The sequence below is a fragment of the Aspergillus homomorphus genome, assembly GCF_003184865.1.
Source record: "Aspergillus homomorphus CBS 101889 unplaced genomic scaffold BO97scaffold_64, whole genome shotgun sequence".
NCBI classification, from domain to species: domain Eukaryota; kingdom Fungi; phylum Ascomycota; class Eurotiomycetes; order Eurotiales; family Aspergillaceae; genus Aspergillus; species Aspergillus homomorphus.
Window position 1 is genome coordinate 41,568 of NW_020291950.1, and position 21,470 is coordinate 63,037.

At 51.7% G+C, this 21,470-nt stretch overlaps 9 protein-coding genes across 9 annotated transcripts; 4 read left to right on the plus strand and 5 right to left on the minus strand.

Annotated features, from left to right (window-relative positions):
* The first annotated feature begins 12 nt into the window (after positions 1-12).
* BO97DRAFT_399922 (intradiol ring-cleavage dioxygenase) lies at positions 13-1,363 on the plus strand. Its single transcript, XM_025694268.1, has 4 exons — positions 13-339; positions 448-812; positions 896-963; positions 1,041-1,363. Exons 1-4 carry the CDS (start codon positions 89-91, stop codon positions 1,230-1,232), a joined length of 876 nt encoding a protein of 291 aa, XP_025546656.1. The 5' UTR covers positions 13-88; the 3' UTR covers positions 1,233-1,363.
* A 72-nt stretch (positions 1,364-1,435) lies between these two features.
* BO97DRAFT_399925 (alpha/beta fold hydrolase) lies at positions 1,436-2,828 on the minus strand. Its single transcript, XM_025694269.1, has 2 exons — positions 1,969-2,828; positions 1,436-1,905 (listed from the first exon to the last, which is right to left on the minus strand). The coding sequence occupies exons 1-2, from the start codon at positions 2,396-2,398 to the stop codon at positions 1,544-1,546; spliced, it is 792 nt and encodes a 263-aa protein (XP_025546657.1). The 5' UTR covers positions 2,399-2,828; the 3' UTR covers positions 1,436-1,543.
* A 52-nt stretch (positions 2,829-2,880) lies between these two features.
* BO97DRAFT_481227 (uncharacterized protein) lies at positions 2,881-4,148 on the minus strand. Its single transcript, XM_025700802.1, has one exon. The coding sequence runs from the start codon at positions 3,874-3,876 to the stop codon at positions 2,908-2,910; it is 969 nt and encodes a 322-aa protein (XP_025546658.1). The 5' UTR covers positions 3,877-4,148; the 3' UTR covers positions 2,881-2,907.
* A 193-nt stretch (positions 4,149-4,341) lies between these two features.
* BO97DRAFT_408955 (aldo/keto reductase family protein) lies at positions 4,342-5,692 on the minus strand. The gene is made up of 6 exons (XM_025695971.1): positions 5,550-5,692; positions 5,468-5,478; positions 5,330-5,387; positions 5,070-5,254; positions 4,636-5,008; positions 4,342-4,572 (listed from the first exon to the last, which is right to left on the minus strand). The coding sequence occupies exons 1-6, from the start codon at positions 5,619-5,621 to the stop codon at positions 4,417-4,419; spliced, it is 855 nt and encodes a 284-aa protein (XP_025546659.1). The 5' UTR covers positions 5,622-5,692; the 3' UTR covers positions 4,342-4,416.
* Positions 5,693-6,931: 1,239 nt separating this feature from the next.
* Positions 6,932-8,488, plus strand: BO97DRAFT_399933 (putative translation factor pelota). The gene is made up of 3 exons (XM_025694270.1): positions 6,932-7,152; positions 7,219-7,707; positions 7,785-8,488. Exons 1-3 carry the CDS (start codon positions 7,075-7,077, stop codon positions 8,442-8,444), a joined length of 1,227 nt encoding a protein of 408 aa, XP_025546660.1. The 5' UTR covers positions 6,932-7,074; the 3' UTR covers positions 8,445-8,488.
* A 1,869-nt stretch (positions 8,489-10,357) lies between these two features.
* BO97DRAFT_248905 (uncharacterized protein) lies at positions 10,358-11,743 on the minus strand. The gene is made up of 3 exons (XM_025690838.1): positions 10,803-11,743; positions 10,673-10,738; positions 10,358-10,595 (listed from the first exon to the last, which is right to left on the minus strand). Exons 1-3 carry the CDS (start codon positions 11,637-11,639, stop codon positions 10,407-10,409), a joined length of 1,092 nt encoding a protein of 363 aa, XP_025546661.1. The 5' UTR covers positions 11,640-11,743; the 3' UTR covers positions 10,358-10,406.
* A 2,621-nt stretch (positions 11,744-14,364) lies between these two features.
* BO97DRAFT_446816 (ER lumen protein-retaining receptor) lies at positions 14,365-16,027 on the minus strand. Its single transcript, XM_025698689.1, has 3 exons — positions 15,583-16,027; positions 15,233-15,519; positions 14,365-15,161 (listed from the first exon to the last, which is right to left on the minus strand). The coding sequence occupies exons 1-3, from the start codon at positions 15,680-15,682 to the stop codon at positions 14,553-14,555; spliced, it is 996 nt and encodes a 331-aa protein (XP_025546662.1). The 5' UTR covers positions 15,683-16,027; the 3' UTR covers positions 14,365-14,552.
* A 1,883-nt stretch (positions 16,028-17,910) lies between these two features.
* Positions 17,911-18,405, plus strand: BO97DRAFT_418500 (uncharacterized protein; the record flags this gene model as incomplete). The annotated part of the gene is made up of 1 exon (XM_025696524.1): positions 17,911-18,405. The coding sequence occupies one exon, from the start codon at positions 17,911-17,913 to the stop codon at positions 18,403-18,405; it is 495 nt and encodes a 164-aa protein (XP_025546663.1).
* A 2,217-nt stretch (positions 18,406-20,622) lies between these two features.
* Positions 20,623-21,435, plus strand: BO97DRAFT_356239 (SANT/Myb-like DNA-binding domain-containing protein; the record flags this gene model as incomplete). The annotated part of the gene is given in 6 exon segments (XM_025692163.1): positions 20,623-20,991; positions 21,055-21,102; positions 21,164-21,196; positions 21,255-21,342; positions 21,360-21,364; positions 21,394-21,435. Coding segments are annotated over 6 exon segments (585 nt in total), but the record flags the coding sequence as incomplete, so codon positions are not given.
* Between the last annotated feature and the right edge of the window lie 35 nt (positions 21,436-21,470).

Genomic DNA, 21,470 nt, shown 5'->3' on the forward strand with positions numbered 1-21,470 from the left:
TACTCGTGTCACTGTCAGCACCACCTTCTCCCTCACACCCCCTTCCTCTCCCTGCAAGACAAGACAAAACAAAAACAAATCCATCAAAATGACCGCCCCCCACCGCTTCGATCCCAACTTCACCGACAATGTCATCAACGCAATGGGTCCCAAAACCACCCCGCGCTTCCGCCAACTGATGACCGGCTTAATCCGACACGTGCACGATTTCGCCCGCGAGAACGAAGTCACCGTCGACGAATGGATGGCAGCCGTGCAGTTCATGAACTGGGCGGGGCAGATGAGCGACGACAAGCGTAACGAGGGTCAACTCGTTACTGATGTGATTGGTTTGGAATCGTACGTTTTGCCTGTCGCCCTTCTTTCACTCCAACCTATCCCTCCCAAAATCAAACCCATCTTACAACTCCCACATACTAACACATAAAAAAAAAAAATCAAAAACAGATTAGTCGACGAAATAACCTACACCCTGGCCTCAGAAGCCAAAGACGCACCCACGGCAACCGCAATCTTAGGCCCGTTCTTCCGCGCCGACACGCCCTTCCGCGCCAACGGGGCGAATATCGTGCGCACGGCTGTGTCGGATGGGGAGATGGCGTTCATGCACGGTCGTGTGGTGGATCACGTCACGAAACAGCCCTTGGTCGACGCTACCGTGGAGGTGTGGCAGGCGAGTACGAATGGGCTGTATGAGCAGCAGGATCCCGCGCAGGAGGAGTTTAATCTGCGGGGCAAGTTTCGCACGGATGAGGAGGGCCGGTATTGGTTTTATTGTCTCAGGCCGACGCCGTATCCTGTTCCTGATGATGGTATGTTTATGATATATCCTTTGGATTTTTTTGTGGGGGGGGGGAGGCGCGGAGTTGGGGTGCTAACTTGGGGTTTGTGATAGGACCCGCGGGGAAGTTGCTCGAAATGATGGATAGGCATCCGTTCCGGCCGGCGCATATTCATATTATTGTAAGTCCTTTCTTTTACATTCTGTTCTGTTCTGGTTGAGGATCGGGGGATGAAGTTTACTGACTGGTGACAACCAGGCCACGCACCACGGCTATAAACCTCTCACCACGCAGATCTTCGATCGCAAGGACCCGTACCTCACCAATGACTCGGTCTTCGCCGTCAAGGATTCCTTGATCGTGGACTTTGTCGAGCGCAAGGGCGATCCGCAGGCTGGGCTTGAATTGGAGTATGATGTGAAGTTGGCGCCGGCGCCGGAGTCTAGCTAGGTGGGTTTTCCTGGGTGTGAACGGGTTGGGAGGATTTGAGGATGTCTGTTTTATCCTTGGTAGCCGGCGGCTCTTCTCTGTAAATATTGTTTCGTATGATACCGGACTATGTTATCCATTCTCATGCTTGGATGTGAGCTGTTTCGTGAAGGTCGTTGCATTGGAGTTCCTGGTATTCATTTGATTGTGCTTAGTCCATGATTGCGTTCTCATTATTCATATTGTACTGTGTATTCTCCAAGTCATTCGAACTTGTCCAAGTATCATCCCCTTATAGAATACCCAATTACCGGTCTCTATTTACATGCTGCTTACAATCTACTCGCAAACTCACTGATAAGCTTGCCCACCTCCTCCGGAGCCTCCACGCAGTGCCAATGTCCAATCTGCGACAAGACCTCCAGCTTCTTGTTCGCACTCGACACATTATCAAAAATATGCTGGCAGCCCTCCAGCGATGCAGACTTGTCCTCCTCGCCGGCAATCAACAAGAACGGCGCCCGGATAGCCGAGTAGTCGGTGGTCGGAGCTGTGGCAATCGCCTGGCAGAGAGCCGCGTAGCCCTTGGGGTTCTGTCCGAGGACCAATTCACGGATCATGGCTTTGGCGAGAGGCGAGCAGCGCGTGCCGGTGGCGCCGCCAGGAATGGTGTTTGCCATGGGCTCCATGCCCGCTGATTCTCGGGTTAGCGTATCTCATGGAAAGAGAGCTCGAGTTCGGAGGGTGGAAGGCGTACACTTCAAGACAGTCTCGCTGCGCTGGGTCATGACCGAGGCCAGCTTCTCCGACGGATGGGTAGGGCCGATGGCGACTATGGCCTTCACCCGGTCTGCGTACTGTGCGCCCAGAAGGGTGACCACCAGTCCGCCCATGGAGTGTCCAACGACCACGGCCTGCGGAACGTGCAGCGCGTCCAGCACGCCGACCACATCTGCGGCAATGGATTCGATGGAAACGGACTGGCCGGTGTACGTTGAGCGGGCGGAGCCGTAGGTGTCCAGTGTGATGCAACGGTGGTTCGAAAGGAATGGGAGGATGGGGAAGTAGTAGTTCTGCGAGGAGCCTAGTCCGTGGATGAAGATGAAAGTCAAACCATTGGTCGGGGCGCCGTCCGGGTGGGAGTCGGCATAGTGGATTTCGTGATTGTGGACGGTGACGGTGGGCATCTTGGTGTCTATTTCGGGCTTCCTCGCAATTGTTCAATGAGGGATAGTAACCAAAACAGAAGAGGAGGAGGGAAGAGAAGAGAAAGGTGTGATCGGAAGGTCGATAGCAGTCGCTCGGCGAGTCTTGAGCGGGGTCGACGTCATGGCGTGGGCGGGGAACTTGTGGTTGCTCTCAATCCAGTGTTCAACGATTCAAATGTGCCGATATCCATCTCCGCGGCAATCATTCCTTCCAGTGTAGCCGTATATCCAGTCGTACCACCTCAAACCTTCTATTTGCTCCGGACTTCACGCGGTTGGTCTCAACGAATCCATGAATCCGTCGGATCGAATTTGGAGCTGAAAAAGGCGGGCGGGGAACGCGAGCCGCTCAGCTTATCACCGCCCGACCCGACGAGGGGCTCCCGCCCAGGGCCGCCATCCGACATGCGCGGATCGCCGTCGGTTCGGAAGCCGAGTTGCATTATTGCATTAGTGCCTTCCTTCCATGCAGTGCGTCTCCTTCCTGCTTACACGGCATCCAACGCAACCAGTGCCTGTTCGAATTCATCATCGGCGTCAAACTCATGGCCCAATTCTTCCAACAGAAGTGCCGTGTCATCCTGAAATGAATCGCTTGCGGAGCAGTCAGGTATAGCTCCATGCTCCACTAGGGGCTTGGCATGGAGTGTATCCTTGGGATTCGCGCCCAGGGTGTCTATCGCATTGGTGTCCGCGTCTTCGATCTTGATCGCAAAGGTGTCTATCGCATCCTTGGTGTCTATAGCATCGGTCGCAACGATCGCGGTCCGTTGGATGATCTCCCCGTCGTCAAAGATGGAGCAATCAGAGAACTCGTCTTCATCCGCAGCAGCGCCATGCTCCTCAATCCAGCCAAACTCGTCTTCCGTAGTAGTGTCTCCAGCACCACCTCTATCGTCCTCCTTATCAACGTGATGGACACCCAAGTCATCACCCTCCTTCTTACCCTGCTCCACTTTGGTATCAGACACCACGTCCTCAACAGCCGTAACAGTCTCACTCTCCCAACCCTCAAGATCGAGATCCTCAAACTCCGTACTTCCCCCGGACCCATCACTACCATCACTATCGCCATCGTTATTATCCTTCCCTTCCACACCCTCCACACCCCCCTTCGCACCCGCCCCCACGGCAGCAGGCTTCCGAATAAACCGAAACAAAGAAGGCTGACTCGACGGCACAACCGGCGCATTCGGATCCGGCAACCCCATTATCCCCAGCCGTCTCCGCTCCTCGCGATCCCGAGCCTCCTTCTCTGCCTTCTTCTTCTTGTTAGCGATGCGCTTCCGATCCCGGTCGCGAAGCTGCTGCGCCCGGCGCTCGCGCTCCTGCTCGCGTTCGATGCGCGCGATCTGCGACGCCGTGAACTGGAGTCGTTTGTTGCTGCGCTGGTAGCGCCGACGGACTGTGCGGGATTTCTCGAGGATGATGCGTTTTTGGGGGCTGGTGGTGGGCATTTTCGCGGTTTTTCTTTTTGTGAAGTGCGGAGATTAGACGGAGGTAACTGTTTTAGTTATAGTGGTGGTTGTACGAAAGCGGCGACGACGGAGAGGAATCGGAATTGACTTCCTGGGTTTAGGGCAGATATGGGTTGTAGAGATAGACATTTGAGTGAAGTTGGGTTCTTTATTTGGGGGTGTTTGTGATGGAAAAAGAAGGATCACATAGGGGCTGAACAACACACGGTAGTAGAGAAAAAGGTAAACAAGTGAGTGAGTGAAGCCACCCCGGGTAACATTGATTTGTTTCCAAGGGAAAGTATGGGGTGGAAAGGCGAGGCCGGAAGGAAGGAAAGCCGTTCCGGTAAAACGTTATGCCGAAGCGCGGATCAACATTGTTTTGGTGATTCGGTAAACTAATTTGTTTCTTGCAACAACAACGATGAACATAGCTATGGGCTGTCGACTTTGACAATTTCATATGCTGCTTAGCTTGGTCTATTAATCTGTGTTTGCTCTGGAGCCCTAAGCAAGCTTTGAGAGCCCATGCTGTCTCCCTTAAAGCTTCGAATCCCGAGCAGGATCCCAGCACACAGGGGAATGTTCATCCGTCTGCAACCGACCCATATCCTCCTGTGACAGCTCGAAATCAAAGACCTGCGTATTCTCCTTGATCCGGAACTCAGTCACCGACTTGGGCAGTGGAACATATCCCTATAGTCCCCAATATCAGCACTCGATCCAAGATAGAGAAGCCTGCGCTCCAGTCGGACAAACCTTCTGCAAACTCCAGCGAACCAGGATCTGCGCCGGAGACCTTTTATACTTCCTCGCCAAGGCCTGCAGCATCGGCTCGTTCATTCGCTTCGCCTGCACCAGCGGCGAGTAAGCCTCGACGACGATGTTCCGCTTCTGCAACCACGCGACGATGTCCTCGCGGGCGCACCAGGGGTGGACCTCGTACTGGCCCACGGAGATCCGGCCCCCAACGCCGCTGCTCTGGATGTAATGCTCCAGCTCCTCGAGGTGGCGGATCCCGTAGTTGGAGACGCCGATCGAGCGGATCTTGCCGCTCTTTTGCGCTTCCACCAGGGCGCGCCAGGCGCCGAGTCGGCCTTCTCTGCCGCCGTAGGGGGCGTGGAGGAGCATACTGTGTGTGGCGTGTCAGTTTCGATGCGTCGGCTGCGGATGAGAAAGAAGAGTGACCGTACAGATCGATGTAGCCTAGGCAGGATGCCGCGGACAAACTGGCCTCAATGGCTTCCTTGGCCTTCTCGTATGACATATGCGTATCGGGGATCTTGCTTGTGTAGAAGACTTGGGACCGGTCGATGCCCGATTTGTGAATGGCCGCCGCGCACTCGGCTTCATTCTGGTATAGCTGGGCGCAGTCGATCTGTAGCAGCAGGCGTGAGAGATTGTTATTGACTGTGGTGCTGTAGAGGCTGGAACTAGGGGCTAAGGTCCATACATGACGGTATCCAGCCTCCAGGGCCTTCAGGATCACTTTCTCCGTGACATCGGGAGGGCTACAATTCGAAGCCGTGTCAGTCAAGACGACGATAATAGTCAATCGGCAGCAGGTCGCTGGATTACGAGTATAACATACGTCTGATATGACTGGAGCGCCGGAGTTTCTGTCAATTGTTGTTGCTTCACCGGAAAAATTGTCGGGTCTGACTATCGCTTACCCCGAACCCAATCGCCGGGATCTCGTAGCCCGAGACCATCTTTCTGGTTGAGGAGAGGGAGAGTGGAGCCATGGGGTCTATGCCTGAAGATCGCACACAGCGTTGTCTAAACACAGCGAGACAGGTGAAATGAAGGATCAATGCCTCCGGAGGGAACAGAAGAAAGTCAAGTTTCAGAGGAAAACATCTCAGAGCTAATTTCTAAGGTGCCGCTCCGCAGTGCGGCATGCCCACGAGGAAGATGCGCCGTCGCCGTGGACCGAGAGATCAATTGTGGGTCCGGTGGCATTATCAATCAGTTGATGATTCCGTCCCCTGGACGTGCAGGCTTGGGACGATCCGAATTCGGACGTCCGATCGCCGGTGCCGTGCTTTCCCATGGTTTTTTACTAGAAGTATCTTGATGATCCAAGTTCGTGGTTCTCATACATATTTCTCGGCTAAGGTCATGCTTTCAAGGCCTAATGTACGTCTGCCCCGTGTTTCGTATGGCAGTGACGAGGAAGGACTCCCCAGAAGTATCAGGCTTGGAGTCAACAATGGCGATCAGGAAGCGCAATCAGCTGCCTAGGGTTGGTTTAGCGCCCCTTTACCGGCCGGATGAATGACTGCGGAATCACATGGCTCCTGATATCAAAAGGCAGGAGCATTTCTCTATCCTCACGACGTCGGTGAATTCACCTGGCCTTCTTGGATTCTGTTTCTTCCTAATAGAGAAGCTGCGACCACGAATGCTTGGGAAAGGATAGTGTGTCCGAGCATGGCAAGATTGATCCATCAGTGATGTCGGCATTGCATCTTCAATGAATAAGAACGATGCATGAGCTTGCTAGCGGACGGCATCAACCTCGAGTTCACCACTAGCCCATCGTCAAGGGGTGACGTCTTGCTACTGTGACCCTTCATCGACTGTGCCAAATGCCTGAAGGGTCACTCGAACTAAGGAAAGAGACTTTCTGTTCCCATCAAATTTCGTGCCACCTAACGTTGACATTCGAAATAATGAAAATCTTGTCAGCTCAGTATATGCTATTGCGGTTCTGGGATCGCCATTGTAATACCAAGTTTCTAGGAATCGACTATCGGACTGACTGTTAGACTGACTTTGCATGTGCTTGGTAGCCGATGTCAGGATGTGGTCTTGAGCACGCAATGGCTAAGTAATAGATAATCTGTCAGGCACTTGGGAGGAGATATCTCAAGTGAAGTAAGTGGACGCCCGGATTCCAACTCATGCTATACAGCTATACGTACGATTGCAGCCTTAGGCCGGCATCACTTCGTTATCTCTTATCGATAAGCCATGGGCAGCAAATGCACTTTTCCTTTCCGAGAAGTGTCCCGCACTTCTGCCCCAGGCCGACCACCCTTCGTCATTCCTCCAGAGCGCAACGAACCAAACAGCAGCAAGCGCCGATTTTGCAGAGCGTTAAACCTGCAAAAATACAGCTTTGCGTGTGGCTTTGATACCCATTTTCGTTTTCGTCTAGACATATATATATCGTCAGATTCGAGAACACCCGTCATGCGCCTTGTCAAGAATAAAATCGAGCTCAATGGCTCCGGTACCGTCACGCTGTGCCCGGAAGAGCCAGAGGATATGGTACGCAAACGCAACACCACTTTCCAGTTACCTACCTTCCTCGACTGATCCCTGCTTCCAACACAGTGGCATGCATACAACCTCATCCGACCGGGCGACCTTCTCCGCGCCAGCGCCATCCGCCGTGTCACCACCACCCAAGATACCGGCTCGACGAGTTCGGCGCGGGTGCACCTGAACCTCGAGGTCCGGGTGAAAAGCCTCGACTTCGACCCGCAGAGCTCGCAGCTGCACGTGAGCGGGCAGATCGTCAATGAGACGGCACACACCAAGATTGGACAGCATCACACCCTCGACCTCGAAATGAACCGCAATTTCACGCTCGAGAAGGAGACTGGCTCGGACGGGGAAGGGGTGGGATGGGACAGTATCGCTGTCCAGATGCTTAAGGATGCGGTGGATGAAGGTGGGAACCGGCGGGCCGAGGCTGTGGCCGTGGTGATGCAAGAGGGTCTGGCTCATATCTGCTTCATCGGGCAGTTCCAGACGATCCTCAAACAGAAGGTGGAGATGTCTGTGCCGCGCAAACGGCACGGCGGGGGTGATCATGACAAGGTAAACCGTTGCAATCTGGCCCGGAACGAAGCAGCTATGCACAAGCTAATGTGGGACATTCCCGGTAACGGTCGCAGGGCATGAACAAATTCTTCCAAGTCACGCTCGATACCCTTATCCGGCAGATAGAATTCAACACCAGCGCCACCTCCCTCTCCACCAGCAACGAGACCGTGCGACCCATCCTTCTCGCCTCGCCGGGCTTTGTGGCGACCGGGTTCCAGAAATACATCCAGGGGGTCGCCAACACCAGCATGCCGGCGCTCAAACGTCTGCTCCCGAGCATCGTGGTCGTGCACTCGGCCTCGGGGTACCTGCACTCCCTGGCGGAGGTGCTGCAGTCACCCGCGGTCAAGACGATCTTGGCGGACACGAAGTACGCGCGCGAGACGAAGCTCATGGACGACTTCCTGGACCAGCTGCGTAATGAGACCAACAAGGCGACCTACGGCCCGCGCGAGGTCGAGTCTGCCGTCGACCAGGGGGCCGTGGGCCGCGGCGGCGGCGTGCTGATCATCTCCAACCGGCTGTTTCGGTCGCAGGACGTGGCGGAGCGCAAACGCTGGGTCTCGCTGGTGGATCGGGTGCGCGATGTTGAGGGTGGTGAGGTGCGCGTGTTGAGTTCGGATCACGAGAGCGGACGTAGGCTGGATGGGCTGGGTGGTGTTGCGGCGTTGTTGACGTTCCCGATCGCTGATGATGCCGCCGAGGATGAGGACGAGAATGATAGCCAATGATAGAATTTTTAGACCCTGGTCTGGTTGAGGAGAAAGATACCTATACCTACGTACACTACCTACTTTTGCCGTATGATCTCACTCCCTACTACCCATCTCGATCATCAGCACACAATTCTTAAAGAGACCGTTGATAGACTCCAACTCCGCCTGCATCAAAGCTAGACAGCAGAGAAGCATAGAAGAACGAAAAAGGAAGTCGGAAACCCAACCCGTGACACCACGCCCTAGTACTAATCGTACAGCAATCCCCCAAGCCAAGCATAACCCATCCAGAAATAGAACGCAACATTCATCTATCCCTCCTACCAGGGACAAAACCACAGCCCTACAGCCGCTCCCAAACCAAAAAAAAGTCTATCAAAGAAAGGAGCCCGGCTATACGCATAGTACGACCTCACACAACATACCGTAACTACCACTGGTGACTGCACAACAGGGTAGGTGTAGACCATCTCCATCCAGCCCGCCCCAAAGAACAGATCGACTCAATCCCCGAGGTAGAAGCCGAAGCCGAAGTATAACGAGTCATGTCATTGGAAGTATAAACTCCCGCTACATCCCTGCCAGCCCGTAGATCGTCCTCTAGGGTCCCCCCACCTCCTTCCCCCTTCCCGGGCTACGTATCAGAGCGTGGTACAAAGTACTAGGTAGTAATGCATTGGTAGCCGCATAGTGTGTCAGGTTGATAATCTGATGGGGTAAGGCATTACATCTCGATCGATGAACACTCGTCGGATAGGATGAACCTTGTCTTGGTTTGGTTTGGTTTGGTTTGCGGTTTTCCTTTGCGATCGATCGAGCGGTTGTTTGCGGCTGAGAGGACCGGGCGATTATGATCTGCGGGATGGGGGGTTGGTCTGAGTTTGGGCTTTTGATTATAGGGATTTGGTTTGGATGTTTGTGGCGAGGTGTATGGGGATTATTCTCTATGGTACGGTGCGGTGTATAGATTGAGGTGGAAGTTGCAATATCGATGGATGGATGGATGGATGCACGCTGTGTTCCGCTCAAGCTGGTGCATTATCTCGTTCGTTCGTGAATACGATCCTAAACATAGAACTCGTTGATTCTCGATCAAGCATACAGAGCAGTAGTTAGGAAGGCTGGCGAAGGATAGAGGGTGGGTGAGCACAGATCGCGAGGTTATAATTATCCGGATGATCAAAGGTCATACGTACTGCAGAGCCGGAACTGAAATCGTCAGTATCCCTTTTAAGAAAGGCTAAGCATGGGAAAGGAATTGCTCATGAGGATTAAAGGATTGTGGTGGCTTAGGGGACTGGCGGGCGGTTAACTATTGGAGATGAGTTGCTGCGGCGGCGGCGGCGGAGGCGCAATGATTTGTATTTCTTCCCCTCCCTACTCCTCGTTGAATGTAACAACTACGGCACGGTCTACAGGTGTCAACTTAATTTCAGTTCCCCGAGGCCTGACAGGGAGTACAGACATGGGGGATTGAGATCAGCAAACCGTTGCGAGGAAGAAAAACCGCGCCAGTAAAGGCTATTTCAAATTGTGTGACGCTTGGCTACTATATCTTTTCTTTGTCCTCTACTTATGACGGGTAAGAAAGGGGTAATAGAGAGAACCACGCTCATTGGCTCTCCAACACAAACTGATCGTCTTTTGATCTTCGAGTTGCACGGTCTTCGGGATGAATCTCCATGGAATGACTAAAGTAGATGTACAGTACATGCTGCCAGGCCGGAAATCGGGTGTCTATGAGATGTCATTTCATATGCATTCGGGCACAGGGTATATATCAGATAACCAAAGAAAAGACAAAAGATAGTAGTAGGACGAAATTAGAAAGACGCTACCATGCAGATCGTCAAACGGAGTCCATCCGGACGTATCATTAACCATGCAATAAAAAAGGGAAACAAAACTAGCCGTAAACAAGCCATAATGCGCCTCAACATGCCTCTCGCGTTCATCAGTACACCCATGGCAAGTCAATTACGTCTTGGTGTCACCGTTTAAATTTTGAGATGATGATCGAGGCCAGACTCGCCGTCGAGCCTGCGAAGGCTCAGATATACGGGACCGCGGGACCAGGCCACTTCGGTCCCGGTGCTGCGCATCAAGGTACCGTAGCTGCGCTTCGCATTGCTGTGGTGTGTACTGCCCGGCTCCAAACTCATTCATCTGAGATCAGGGATTATAGTTAGCACCTCGTAAAAGAATCGAAACAAGTCATCCATTGAGACCAACTGCCATCATACCTTTCGCGCAATCACATTATACTTCTCGTGCTCCCAATAATCCCGAGCCCTGATGAGTAGACGGATCTGGACAACTTGGCCGTTAACGATTAGTTAGGATTTAAGGCCTGCTTACGGAGCACGTACTCACATCGTTCTCATCCCAGCGGGCCAGGCGCTCCTTGCGCCGCCGGAGCATGCGCATTTGTAGCCGCGCCTCCGACGCATCCTTGTGGAACCTCTCCCGGAACATCTCGCGGATGATCTTCCAGGCTAAGTTCTGTTCCCGGAGACGTTCCACGAAGGCATCTTCTTCCTCGGCCTGTGGGTCCCTGCGCCCTCTGCCTGGAGCTCGAGGTCGCTGTTGCTGCTGTGCATCGGCGGCACCCTGTCTCCGCTCTTGCTCCATCCGCTGGAGCCCCTCGGGGTTGGGGAGTATGGAAACGGGAGCCTCCCGAGGCGTGATTGCCTGCTTGGGCCCACGTCTGGCTTTCTTTGGTGGGGGAGGCTGCGGCGAGTGATCCACCTCGCCCAGGCCATATTTCAAATCCTCTAGAGTGTGTCCGAGACCCGCAGTCACAGTCCGAGGGAAATTGTTTGGAAATGGGGCCGTGATACCTAGTCCTTGCGACGGAACGGTATCGTTGATATTGTATTGGTATTCTTGCGAATGATGACTGAGTACCGGACTCGGTCTGAAGGAGCTGTCGGGGAGGCTGATAGGAGTGAGGATGGAGCCGGTAGGGAAGGCTGCCGCTGTAGTATACGGATGGCTGACTGCTCCATAAGGCGACTGCATCAACTCAGAGCTGGTCAGCTTCAAGTGGGTGGTCTCTGGAGATTGGTTGACTATGCAACATACAGCTTCCAATCCGGTCCACTGCGGTTGCATCGCTGCATAGTAGTCCTCGATCCCCTCCCCAGTGTCGACACCACCATGGCTGAAGGTTACCGGTCCCGAGTACCCAATTGGGGTTTGTGGATACATGGTGGTAGCCAGCTGGGGCTCTTCGTGGATGAGTGACGGAATGGTGGATGAGTATATGAAACGGTGGTCAAACCACGGAAGGAAGGACGTAAAGTAGACCTCCGGAGCGGTGGCAAAGGTCCGAGGAGATATATAGGCAGTCAGGCCACCAATCGCAATGACAAAGATAGTCCGAGGCTGATCCACACCTCACAATGTCGAGATGATATCAGAAAGGAAAAGTGGTTGTCGATCTGGCTGGTTGCAGAATAGATAAGAAAGGGTGTATAAATGACAGAGTCTGCGCGTGTTCATATAGTTTGAGTTGGAGAAAGGAATGTGGAAGAAGGTCGAAGTGCCTCGCAAGGCAGGGCCAGAAGCTTGAAGCTTTTTTTGTCAACAGGCTCAGCGAGCTTGAAAAACCATAGTAAGTACCGCCCGCTATTGCTGTGCCGCACAAAATTGTTCCTGGCGGGAGGTGTAAAGTCGACGGTGAGCCTGCATTTAAGCGCCTGAATATTTCTGATAGAACAGAGCCATGATCCGAGAAAAGGGAGAGAAACTGGAAAGAGTAATCTCTCATCGTTGCTCATGACATGAGGACGGAGCAATCCAGCCCCCAAAAACCCTCGGGGGCTCAGACTTGCATTCCCAGGCCCACTCACCGTTACTCAAGAGCAAGGCAGCACCTACTGCGATCTTAGTGCCGATGCCCTGGATCTCCAGGGTAGAACTCGTAGAATTATGTCAGGGTAAACGTACGAGGTTTGACATCGTGACGCCGCTTAATCGCCATATCAAATGGCAGCCCACAGGTTAGCGCTTGAGCTGACCGATACATAGATGGGTAGCCGCTATCGATGCAAAACCGTCCAAAAAGAGCATAAAGGAAAAAAGAAATTCAAATTACAATTCATTAGCTAGCCCAGAAAGGACGTCAGAGAGGTATGCTGGAAAGAGAGAACTCATTATTCCCAAGGCCCAACTGGCAGATGAACGCATGGCAGCTCCTGTAGCGGCTACGAAGGTGGAGAGTGGGCGAGGGCGGACGAATTGACAAGCTGCAAAACGTAGCCCCAATGACGGAAAGTCATCGGCCAGGATCCTCGTGCTTGGTTAGTGGACGAGGCTAGATCCTGTTCGGAAAGCTCTGGGAAGATACAGTCAAGCGAAACCAGGAGAAAGACATCAAGGAACAGAGAAATAAAGTAGTCAATTTCCTTGGGGAAGGGGGTAGGGATCCCACGGGCAGGGTAGATAGACCATTAAGCGCTTCGTCGTGATTGCGGCTGTAAATCCCGGTGGATCAAAATGGGTCAAAACTAATCCCAGGCTGGGCAGGCTTGTCAGACTCGGACATGCTTTTGCGATCTTCGACTTCGCCCTACGGAAATCTCGTAAGGGAAACGGGAATAAAAAATAAAAATAAAATAAAAATAAGAGCTGACCAACAAGTCGGTCTGTCTGCCGGCCCTGAGATGAACAGATGTAGGGTTCTGCTTGAAGCATGGCCTCTTTTTCTCTTCTCTTTCTTTTTCTGTCCGTGTTTTGCATATCACATTCATCCGAATGCGTGCTGAGTCTTTAGACTGTCTGACCTGGTCGGAACACAACAACGTTGAGGTATCATCCAGAAATTAAAGCTCGAGGCGCAGACGTTCGTGACTCCGTACCCGAGTCGACCGGCTGTCTGCATTCTACCTAAGCCACGTGTCTAAGAGGGAAACGACCAAGTACGCGCCAGAAGCGACGGAGATAGCCTTCCTGAGAGAGATTGTAGAGGTATCATCTATCGACCATCGACTTCCAGCCGTGCTACGCGGATCCCGCACTGGACGATGATGGCACGGGCGTTCCGGACGGAGATAGCACGAGAGGAAGCTGGCAATGGGTTGGAATCAATCAAGCACCCTTCTGGAAAAGTGAATGGCCGGCAAATCTGGTGCCGACGGGTTCCCCGTCGTGTTTCTCTGGGGTCCTTTGCATTTGGCCCTATAGAACGGTCGGTGTCCGGCGTATCATGATTGCAACCATGGGTAGTCCATGGCACAATCGCCATGTGGGAAGGAAGATCTTCGCTCTGCCTGTCAACCGATCGGAGACCCCGTGATGCACACGTGATGTCACGAATTCCCCACAGCTTCCTGTTTTAGTATAGTGTATGCTACCTCATCATTTCCAGTTCATGAACGGCTATGTCCGCTAAACCGTGGACACTAAAAAGGATTGCTATTTTTGCTCCATGGGGATCTGACGGGGAAGCCTGAGGTCGACCAACCCCCATCATGATGACAGGCCACATCCCCGGCTATGCCGAGTAGTAGTGCAAGGTTGTCGCCCAGGCGTTTTTGCCCTCTAAACCCAAGAAAGTCAAAAGGACAAAATGGCCCCCGTGGATGCTCTGTCCACTCGTTACACTTACACCCCCCTTCGCAACTCTGTAACACTTTTCGCCCATCTGCTGCATCCATGTACAGGCCCTCAAACACCTAGCCGTGGCTATGGGCAGGCGCAGCAGGGCGCTCAGAGGTCAACTCTGAAACATTTGGGTCGTTCTCTTAAAACCTGTTTCATCCCCACGTCGAATCCCTTGAGGATGACTTCATCCCAATCCTGCAATGACATGTTGCCATATCCTGAATATACGAATGAACAACCCATCCCGCTCGATCCGCGTGAAGCCTGAGATGATTCTAGTCCTAACGCGGTATGGACGATCAGTGGTCACTCGCCGCTACTGTGTCTTCTAGAATGAATTGGAATCGCGGAAATTAGTTGACGTAACATTGGGGGTCACTTAAGGATGATAATATAGCTAGGAAGATAGGAAGACATGCAATGGAATCCAAGAACCAAGATCCGTGCTCGAAAAACAGTAAGAGGGGGACGTAAATCTGCATCAAAGATCTATACATGGCCCAACGATTCAGCAGTTCAGTCCCGACTGCCAGCAGCCCCAGCACCCTTGTTCGCTTGGTACGGTGGAGCGTCATCACCCTCCTCGTCATCCGAGAACCCTTCTAGACCATCATCATGGCTCGAGCCATGGGCATCGGGCCGTCGATCCTCCAACGTGTCGTCAGCGGAGACTGAGATCCCTCTTGCCCCCCACCGGTTGTTCTTTGGTCTTTCCCCGTTGACCCTCTCTTCTTCAAAGTCGTCATCATTCAGACTCTGCTCCTCATCCGCCACCCTCCGCTGTCTGAAATTGAGCACTTTGCTTACAAGCCAGCTGTGGCGGAAGTCGTCCGAGTCAACCACCCCTCCGTTACGGAGTTTCACACGCTGGCGGGAGTAGTATACCCAGGCGAAGTCGATATAGAAAGCGGTCTGAACAACCCCAAATATATCGGCGATCATATCCCAATGGCCCTCGGCGCCCAGTCCGCGCACAAGCCAATTCAAAATGTAGAATGCCCGATATGATCCCAGCATAAGCAGGTAATATGAGTTGATGACGGTCGGAACGGTGGTCTGGCGCAAGAGCAGCAATTGGGGGAGGACACAGACGGATTCGAGAATGATTGAGAAGGCCCAGGATGTCTACGCCGCGCATTCACAGTCCGTTAGTACTGCAATGTGATTCAGAGTAAAATAGTCATGAGTCAACTCACCTCACTGAACCACCGGGGAGGGTAGCCACGATAGAAGATAGCGATGGAGACAGGGGCCAAAACGAGGGATAGACCAACGGAGATTATGGCCAATTTCCAGGCCCTCTCCTTCTCCCGAGTTCGGGGGAAAACCTTCATCATTATATAGATGACGTAGAATGATGATAGAATATAGAATAGCTTGAAGAACACAAGGTAGAAATAATGCCAGCCGTCTTTCCGGAAAAGATCGAGGTACCGAGTTACGAAGACTAAGGCATAGAGCATCTGAGTAAGGAGTGAAACACCTGCAGCGTAGTACATCACGTCAGTATCATGGACAGTCTAGCTTCGTGTCACGGCGGACTCACCCTCAGCGCTCTGATTCCGATGTATGGCCCATATCAGGACGCATTTCGACGAGATATGAGAAAAGTCGCCCAGGAGGCGAAACACATTCATGTTCAACATGATTGCTCAGGTATAGAAGCTGGCTAAGCTCGGGTGTCCAGAGTCACAATTTGAATTTCTTCTTCTCGAGTCTCAAGTGTCACCGTTGAGACCACCCAGATAGGTCACTGGAAGGTAGTGTGACTAACTGTGGACCGTGCTTCGCTATCAAGAAGGCCCGATCCGGGATAATGGGCTGTCTTCCCGAATTGTAGTCAGGAGAACGGTGCACCAGGCAGCCTGCTTTCAGGTAGGAGACACAGTAGCCACTAGATGGGCTATATATAGTTCGTAACAGGAGCAACGGTAAAAAGTGGTGACTGTGAAGCTTAAGAGATGGGTTCTCTTATCTGGTCTCAACGAAGGGGGAAGCTCCCCGTCACCGGGCTCCACCACCTCAAGCTGGGGATGTTCCCGTGGCCGCGTGTCTAGCACGTGATCAGTTAGCTATCTGTCAGTCAGATGACGTCAGCATTTATCCATTGCTCAATATAGCTTCACAACCATATAGTAGTTCTTCTCTGGCCTAGCAGCAAGGATTTAGTTGCATGTAGTCAGTATACTCTGGAGTACAAACTCTCATTATTAGTTGTCTGCAGTATAAGACTTGTGGTTTACCTGTGCACTTTCTTGGTCAGGGCATGTTGCCATGACTGTTTGCATCAATTGAATCGACGTATCATCAAGCGCGTCACCGCTTCTTCTCAAAAACAAATCTTGAAGCTTTAGGCTTGATTACTGAGTAGCGTAGACTTTGATTACACATACATACTTCAGGTCAACAAGCATATTTTAAGGCTCGTCGAAGGCCAACTTGAGGACATGGGAGAATGCATGACGCTGATTTGCCCTTTAGGTCAAACAATTTAAGTAGTCTCAACATATTCGTGGGACTCGGCCAGGTACGGTACATCCCTATCGGTAATTGTGCGCACGTGTGTCGTGCCTCAGAAACCCCTTTGCGCTTTCAGATAATGGGTTGCATTGAGCTAGTATACTCGAGGGCTTCCCACGAATCCATATGTATTTCGTCCTATTTGATCCAAAGTAGATCCAAATTCTGGGCACGTGATAGCACGCTCTCGACCTATGCTTTAAAGCGCATTGAGCACTGGAGGCAAGTTGACCCTACTACAGACAAATCATATGTTTGTATCGTGTAGCCAATATCCAGCCACTATACCAGACAAACCCTTGACGCATGGAATTTTGGTACTTCGATCAGATAACTATCTGGGTTGAGCTAATATGTGACAGACTACGTTTGGTAATAGCGACTGGAGATGGAGTGCACGACAGTTCCGATGTCTAGAGAACATACGCATACAGCAAGCTTCTTTTTCCGTTAGTATCCCTTCCATGAATTGAGATAAGCATAGATCACCTAATGCAATGGCAAGTCTTTCCCTAGAAATTAAGACTACAACACTGAGCACTCTAAATGAGTAGTCTGTCACAAGCATGGGATAAGAGCATCCATATCATTCTGGTCCGAGTAACCGCACCATCCCCGAAGGGCTTTGAACATACTATGAACTGCGATGGAAAATTGTATAAAGGTAGTAGTTGGTCGATAGAATGGCGACGAATCGTTGATAGCCCTCTTTCAGATGCGTGCTCTTCGAGAACCACGGGCATTATTAGTCTATATTGATCTCTTGATCATCCTTGCATCCACTGCCACCAAAGAGACTTCCTGCACAATGTCTCATCTTAGTATGAGTTTCGTCATGGACGCGACGGTAAGCCCGAAAGTTCGACTGCCAATGACCTCGGTAGGACCGAGCTCATAAGAACCACACAGGGTGTCAAATAACGGTTCACGGACCTACCGTAGATCTTTCCAATTTGTCTAGGAGGGAGCTAACTGGGCGGGCGTAGATAAGATGCATGCCTCGAAAACCTGGAGATGTAGGATCGAGGACTCGGGCGGGCACCAGTGTAGTCCATTTGAAAGATGAAAGTCCAGATCGCAGAAGCGGCCGATCTTGCATCAAAGAATTCTCAGACCCTGTTCAGAATAGATGGGACGGAGAAGGATAGACAACGAAGACGGGGTGGGAGCCATCGAAATAATGGAGAGAGGACGGATTGACAAACGGGAGCCCTAGTGGGAGGAGTCGGTGGTGTCCAGGGATCCTTACCCCGCTCTCAGCGTTTCCCGTCAAGTGCATCTGATTGGGAAGGGCCAGAGGCTAGAGCCCACGTCGACAGTGAAATTCAGCATCTAGCATCCCTGAGCCTTCGAGATGCACCTTCTTGCTTCTTTTGCTGGTCTGCCAAGGTTCAAGATTGCAGACCAAAATCTGTTCGTTTCAAGTTGTAGACGTGCTCACAGTCACCGGATAGTCCAGACCCCCCTCACTGGTCTTGTCCACCCGCTTGGCCTACCTGAACACTGCAGCAATGCCAGGTCAACCTGGCGAAGGAAACCGAGATGGCGGGCTCTATGGACCGGATGTCGCCGCCACCGGCATCATCGCTCCCTGTCTTGTTTGTCCATAGACTGGAGTCGGATGCGCGATGTGTGGCTGATGGATGCGCGGAAATTGAGCTTCGATTGCAATCGATTATCTCTCTCTCTCGAAGAAGAAGAAGAAGAAGAAGAAGAAGAAGAAGATGATGATGATGATGATGATGATGATGATGATGATGATGATGATGATGATGATGATGATGATGATGATGATGATGATGATGATGATGATGAAGAGGAGGAGGAGGAGGATTATAAAATGATCTGAGCGGATGCGGCACCATCAGTTGGGGAGAGTGAACGGAGCAAACGGAGAGGATCTCGAAGTAGTATAGGTGCTGTGTATGTGAGTACAAGGATGAGTAGGTAGGCGTCAAAGGTCAGACGCACAACCCCTCCTCCCCTCCCCATAGGTCACCTCAACCCCTTCAATCATGACTGGCGTAGTGCTCTGCCGTTCTTTAGAAAATCGATCCGGGATTCCAACCGATCAAAGAGGGGAAAAATCATTGCTGGCGATGGGACTCGGGGACTGTACTGTACATTTTTGCCCGTTCAAGCGAAACCACCGGTCCAAGTCTGGCTTGGAAGGATGAAGAGGGGAATTGCTTTTTTGGGTATAATGGGGCCACGCAGTGGTGTGCAGAAACACCACCCTGCCAGTCTTCTCGCCTTTTTGACCTCCCTTTATCAGCTAGCATCTGCTAGGTAATGTGTAGGGGAGTAATCATTGACTTTATCCACGCTTGCTAAGGAGAAAGAAAAGCAAACACGAGTCGGAGCTCGCGGGATTGGTGAGATTGGAGCTGCTTGGCTATGGAGTGGATTCGGATCTCCCCTCAGCAGTAGTCAGTCTTGTCTGTCTGTCTGTCAATCCGTCAGTCACTTGCCGTTCGCCTTACACTTCTGCTTCTTTTCTTTCCAGTTCCTTTCTCTCTGCAGGTCTCGTTTCTATTTTTCTTCTTTTAGTCCACGGCGACAGAAACAAATCCTTCCTCTCCCTCTCTCTTTCTCTCCTCTTCCTCCTTTTCTTCCGAATGTTCCCTTAGTATACCTTCCAATTCGGGTACCGACATCTACTCCCTACTTCAACCGGCAAATGTAAAGACATGTATCATTGACCTCTGGTTGACTCGATCTTGCCTGCTTATTTACTTGCTGATCATCTCTTCTACGCTCACGATCAAAACGACGACGATCATTCATACCACTGACTACCTTCTACTAACTATTTTCCACCCGCTCAGGACTCCGATTGATTGCCTACCTAGCCATTGACTACTATACTATTCTCGTTATCCCACTTACTACACTTTTGCCTACCTGCCTACTTTCCTGACCAGCCTCATCCTGTCAGTTAATCGAATACCCAACAACCAGATCACTACTTCGTCTCTACCTATTAGGAAAAGCCCGAGACATTTCGAATCATGAACTTCGACCAGTAAGCCTTTCTTTGCACTCTCTGTTGGTCTCCATCTCCACTTGTCCTGACCAAAACGTCTTATCATCGCAACTCCAGTATTCCTCCGTACTATTTCCAGCCTATGTATCCTAAGATGCTCGAGAGGTCTACTTGTGATTGTGCCTAAACCTGTTTTATATTTGTTTTCTTTTTGCCCTTCACTTGCTTGCCTTCCCCTCTCCTCCCTCTCACCCTCTCTTCCCGCCCTTTCTTTCTTTTCCTCTCTTCTCGTATCGCTCTCCTTCTTACTCAAATTCGTGCTTCATCTCCAGGTCCCTCGCTGCCGACCACTTCCACACATGCATGTAACACTCTTGTCGACTCTCCCCTTCTCTCCTGACGTTCACCTCCCTTCCTGCGCCGCTATCTGCCATGCCGTAGGATGCACTGGTGTCATCGTCACTTTGGTGTAACCAGGCGCTCGCTTCCCTAGACTTGAGAGGACGATCTACACGGCGCGTTCCTTGAATAGCGGATTTGCTAATCTCCTAAGCATGTGTACTTACAGATGAATCGACGGAGCGTGATTGGGAAAACTGCATATCCTCAACCATGTCGTAAGTCACCCTTCGTCCTCCCAAGCATCCAGCAAAGCTAGCTTTAGGGCTGCGAAGTGCTTCAGGGTTGTTCTCTGTCCATATATACCTTTTTGGGACCCTTTCCCAACCCAAGTCATGTGCTTTGCATTTTCGCCCTCTGCTTTTGTTTTTCTTATTCACCTGGGGTGTTTCCCTGTCCTTACCTGCTGATTCACAAATCGACTGAACTTTTCTTGGTGATTTTCTTATTTTTGTTATTGTGTTTAGTATCATTTCTTGGTATTTGTTATTTTACTTACTATTACTTTCATCATCATCACCACCACCACCACCATCATCGTTCGGCTTCTTATCTATTCCAACCCTTGTATCCTCGCTTCTGGCGATCTCCGCTTCTTTATTTCTTTTTTTCCTTTTCCTCCTTCAATGTGTTAGTCACGTCTCTGGCACTGACGCCTTCGGATTGTTCTATCACACCAGGTCCCCTCCAACATCGAAACGGATTAAGACCTCCGTGCCCGCCAGCGCACCATCCCATCTGTTAGCGCCGCAACAAGTTAATCCTTACTCTCGAGTGCCTTCATACGAGGGCATTCCTATGCCCCAAACTCAGATTCCGCCGCCGAATCCGCGCAAACGCCGTGCTTCGCCACCAGCAGGCACTACGGCGGCCATGCCAGCGCCAGGTGCGACCGGGACTGGAGGCGAGCCCGGGCATGAACAGGGGTCTGGAATAGCAGAGCCTACACCGAAGAAAAAAGGACGAACCAATACTCCTTGGACCGCAGAGGAGGAGCAACGGTTGAAGACTATGCGCGATGCTGGTCGCAGCTGGAGCGAAATTGCCAAGGTGCACCGACCGGTTCTGTACCACTTTGAAGCGTGCTAACCTGGTTGTACTGGGTCTTCACAGACTTTTCCCACTCGGACCGAGGGTAGTGTCAAGAAGCATTGGTATAAGGTAGGGAGCTTACTACCTTAACTTGCTCCCGGTGCAAATGTGATTCTGACTTACGTCACAGGACATGCACTACGCCGAATTTGCGGAAGACGAGGTAAGGACAGATGGCTCATCAAGTAGCGCTGGTCCAATACTAATAGCATTGGGGATAGTCCATAGCGCTCCGTGATGCGATCAAGGAATACGAGGCGAACAAGTGGAAAGTGATCGGGCAGAAAGTTGGGAAGCCAGCCAAGGCGAGTTCTCAAAGTGACTAGGCCCAGTACAACCTACTGACATATCTCAACATAGGCATGTGAACAGTATGCGAAAGAACATTTCAAGGACCTCTAGAGCTTACGAAAGATGACGACGTGATGACCATCCAT

Bases quoted from the DNA above. Each gene is read 5' to 3' on its own strand.
- BO97DRAFT_481227 (XM_025700802.1), bottom strand. From the start codon at position 3,876: ATGCCCACCACCAGCCCCCAAAAACGCATCATCCTCGAGAAATCCCGC.
- BO97DRAFT_446816 (XM_025698689.1), bottom strand. From the start codon at position 15,682: ATGTTGAACATGAATGTGTTTCGCCTCCTGGGCGACTTTTCTCATATC. The intron at 15,520-15,582 runs GTGAGTCCGCCG...ACTACGCTGCAG, and splicing joins TCGGAATCAGAGCGCTGAGG to GTGTTTCACTCCTTACTCAG. The intron at 15,162-15,232 runs GTGAGTTGACTC...TGCGCGGCGTAG, and splicing joins CTCCCCGGTGGTTCAGTGAG to ACATCCTGGGCCTTCTCAAT.
- BO97DRAFT_248905 (XM_025690838.1), bottom strand. From the start codon at position 11,639: ATGTATCCACAAACCCCAATTGGGTACTCGGGACCGGTAACCTTCAGC. The intron at 10,739-10,802 runs GTGAGTACGTGC...CAAGTTGTCCAG, and splicing joins CCCGCTGGGATGAGAACGAT to ATCCGTCTACTCATCAGGGC. The intron at 10,596-10,672 runs GTATGATGGCAG...CCCTGATCTCAG, and splicing joins ATAATGTGATTGCGCGAAAG to ATGAATGAGTTTGGAGCCGG.
- BO97DRAFT_399925 (XM_025694269.1), bottom strand. From the start codon at position 2,398: ATGCCCACCGTCACCGTCCACAATCACGAAATCCACTATGCCGACTCC. The intron at 1,906-1,968 runs GTACGCCTTCCA...CCCGAGAATCAG, and splicing joins CAGCGAGACTGTCTTGAAGT to CGGGCATGGAGCCCATGGCA.
- BO97DRAFT_399922 (XM_025694268.1), top strand. From the start codon at position 89: ATGACCGCCCCCCACCGCTTCGATCCCAACTTCACCGACAATGTCATC. The intron at 813-895 runs GTATGTTTATGA...GGTTTGTGATAG, and splicing joins GTATCCTGTTCCTGATGATG to GACCCGCGGGGAAGTTGCTC. The intron at 964-1,040 runs GTAAGTCCTTTC...GGTGACAACCAG, and splicing joins CGGCGCATATTCATATTATT to GCCACGCACCACGGCTATAA.
- BO97DRAFT_408955 (XM_025695971.1), bottom strand. From the start codon at position 5,621: ATGGCTCCACTCTCCCTCTCCTCAACCAGAAAGATGGTCTCGGGCTAC. The intron at 5,009-5,069 runs GTACGGTCACTC...CGCCACACACAG, and splicing joins TGCCTAGGCTACATCGATCT to TATGCTCCTCCACGCCCCCT. The intron at 4,573-4,635 runs GTTTGTCCGACT...TGGGGACTATAG, and splicing joins TTCGCTGGAGTTTGCAGAAG to GGATATGTTCCACTGCCCAA.
- BO97DRAFT_399933 (XM_025694270.1), top strand. From the start codon at position 7,075: ATGCGCCTTGTCAAGAATAAAATCGAGCTCAATGGCTCCGGTACCGTC. The intron at 7,153-7,218 runs GTACGCAAACGC...CTTCCAACACAG, and splicing joins CGGAAGAGCCAGAGGATATG to TGGCATGCATACAACCTCAT. The intron at 7,708-7,784 runs GTAAACCGTTGC...TAACGGTCGCAG, and splicing joins GCGGGGGTGATCATGACAAG to GGCATGAACAAATTCTTCCA.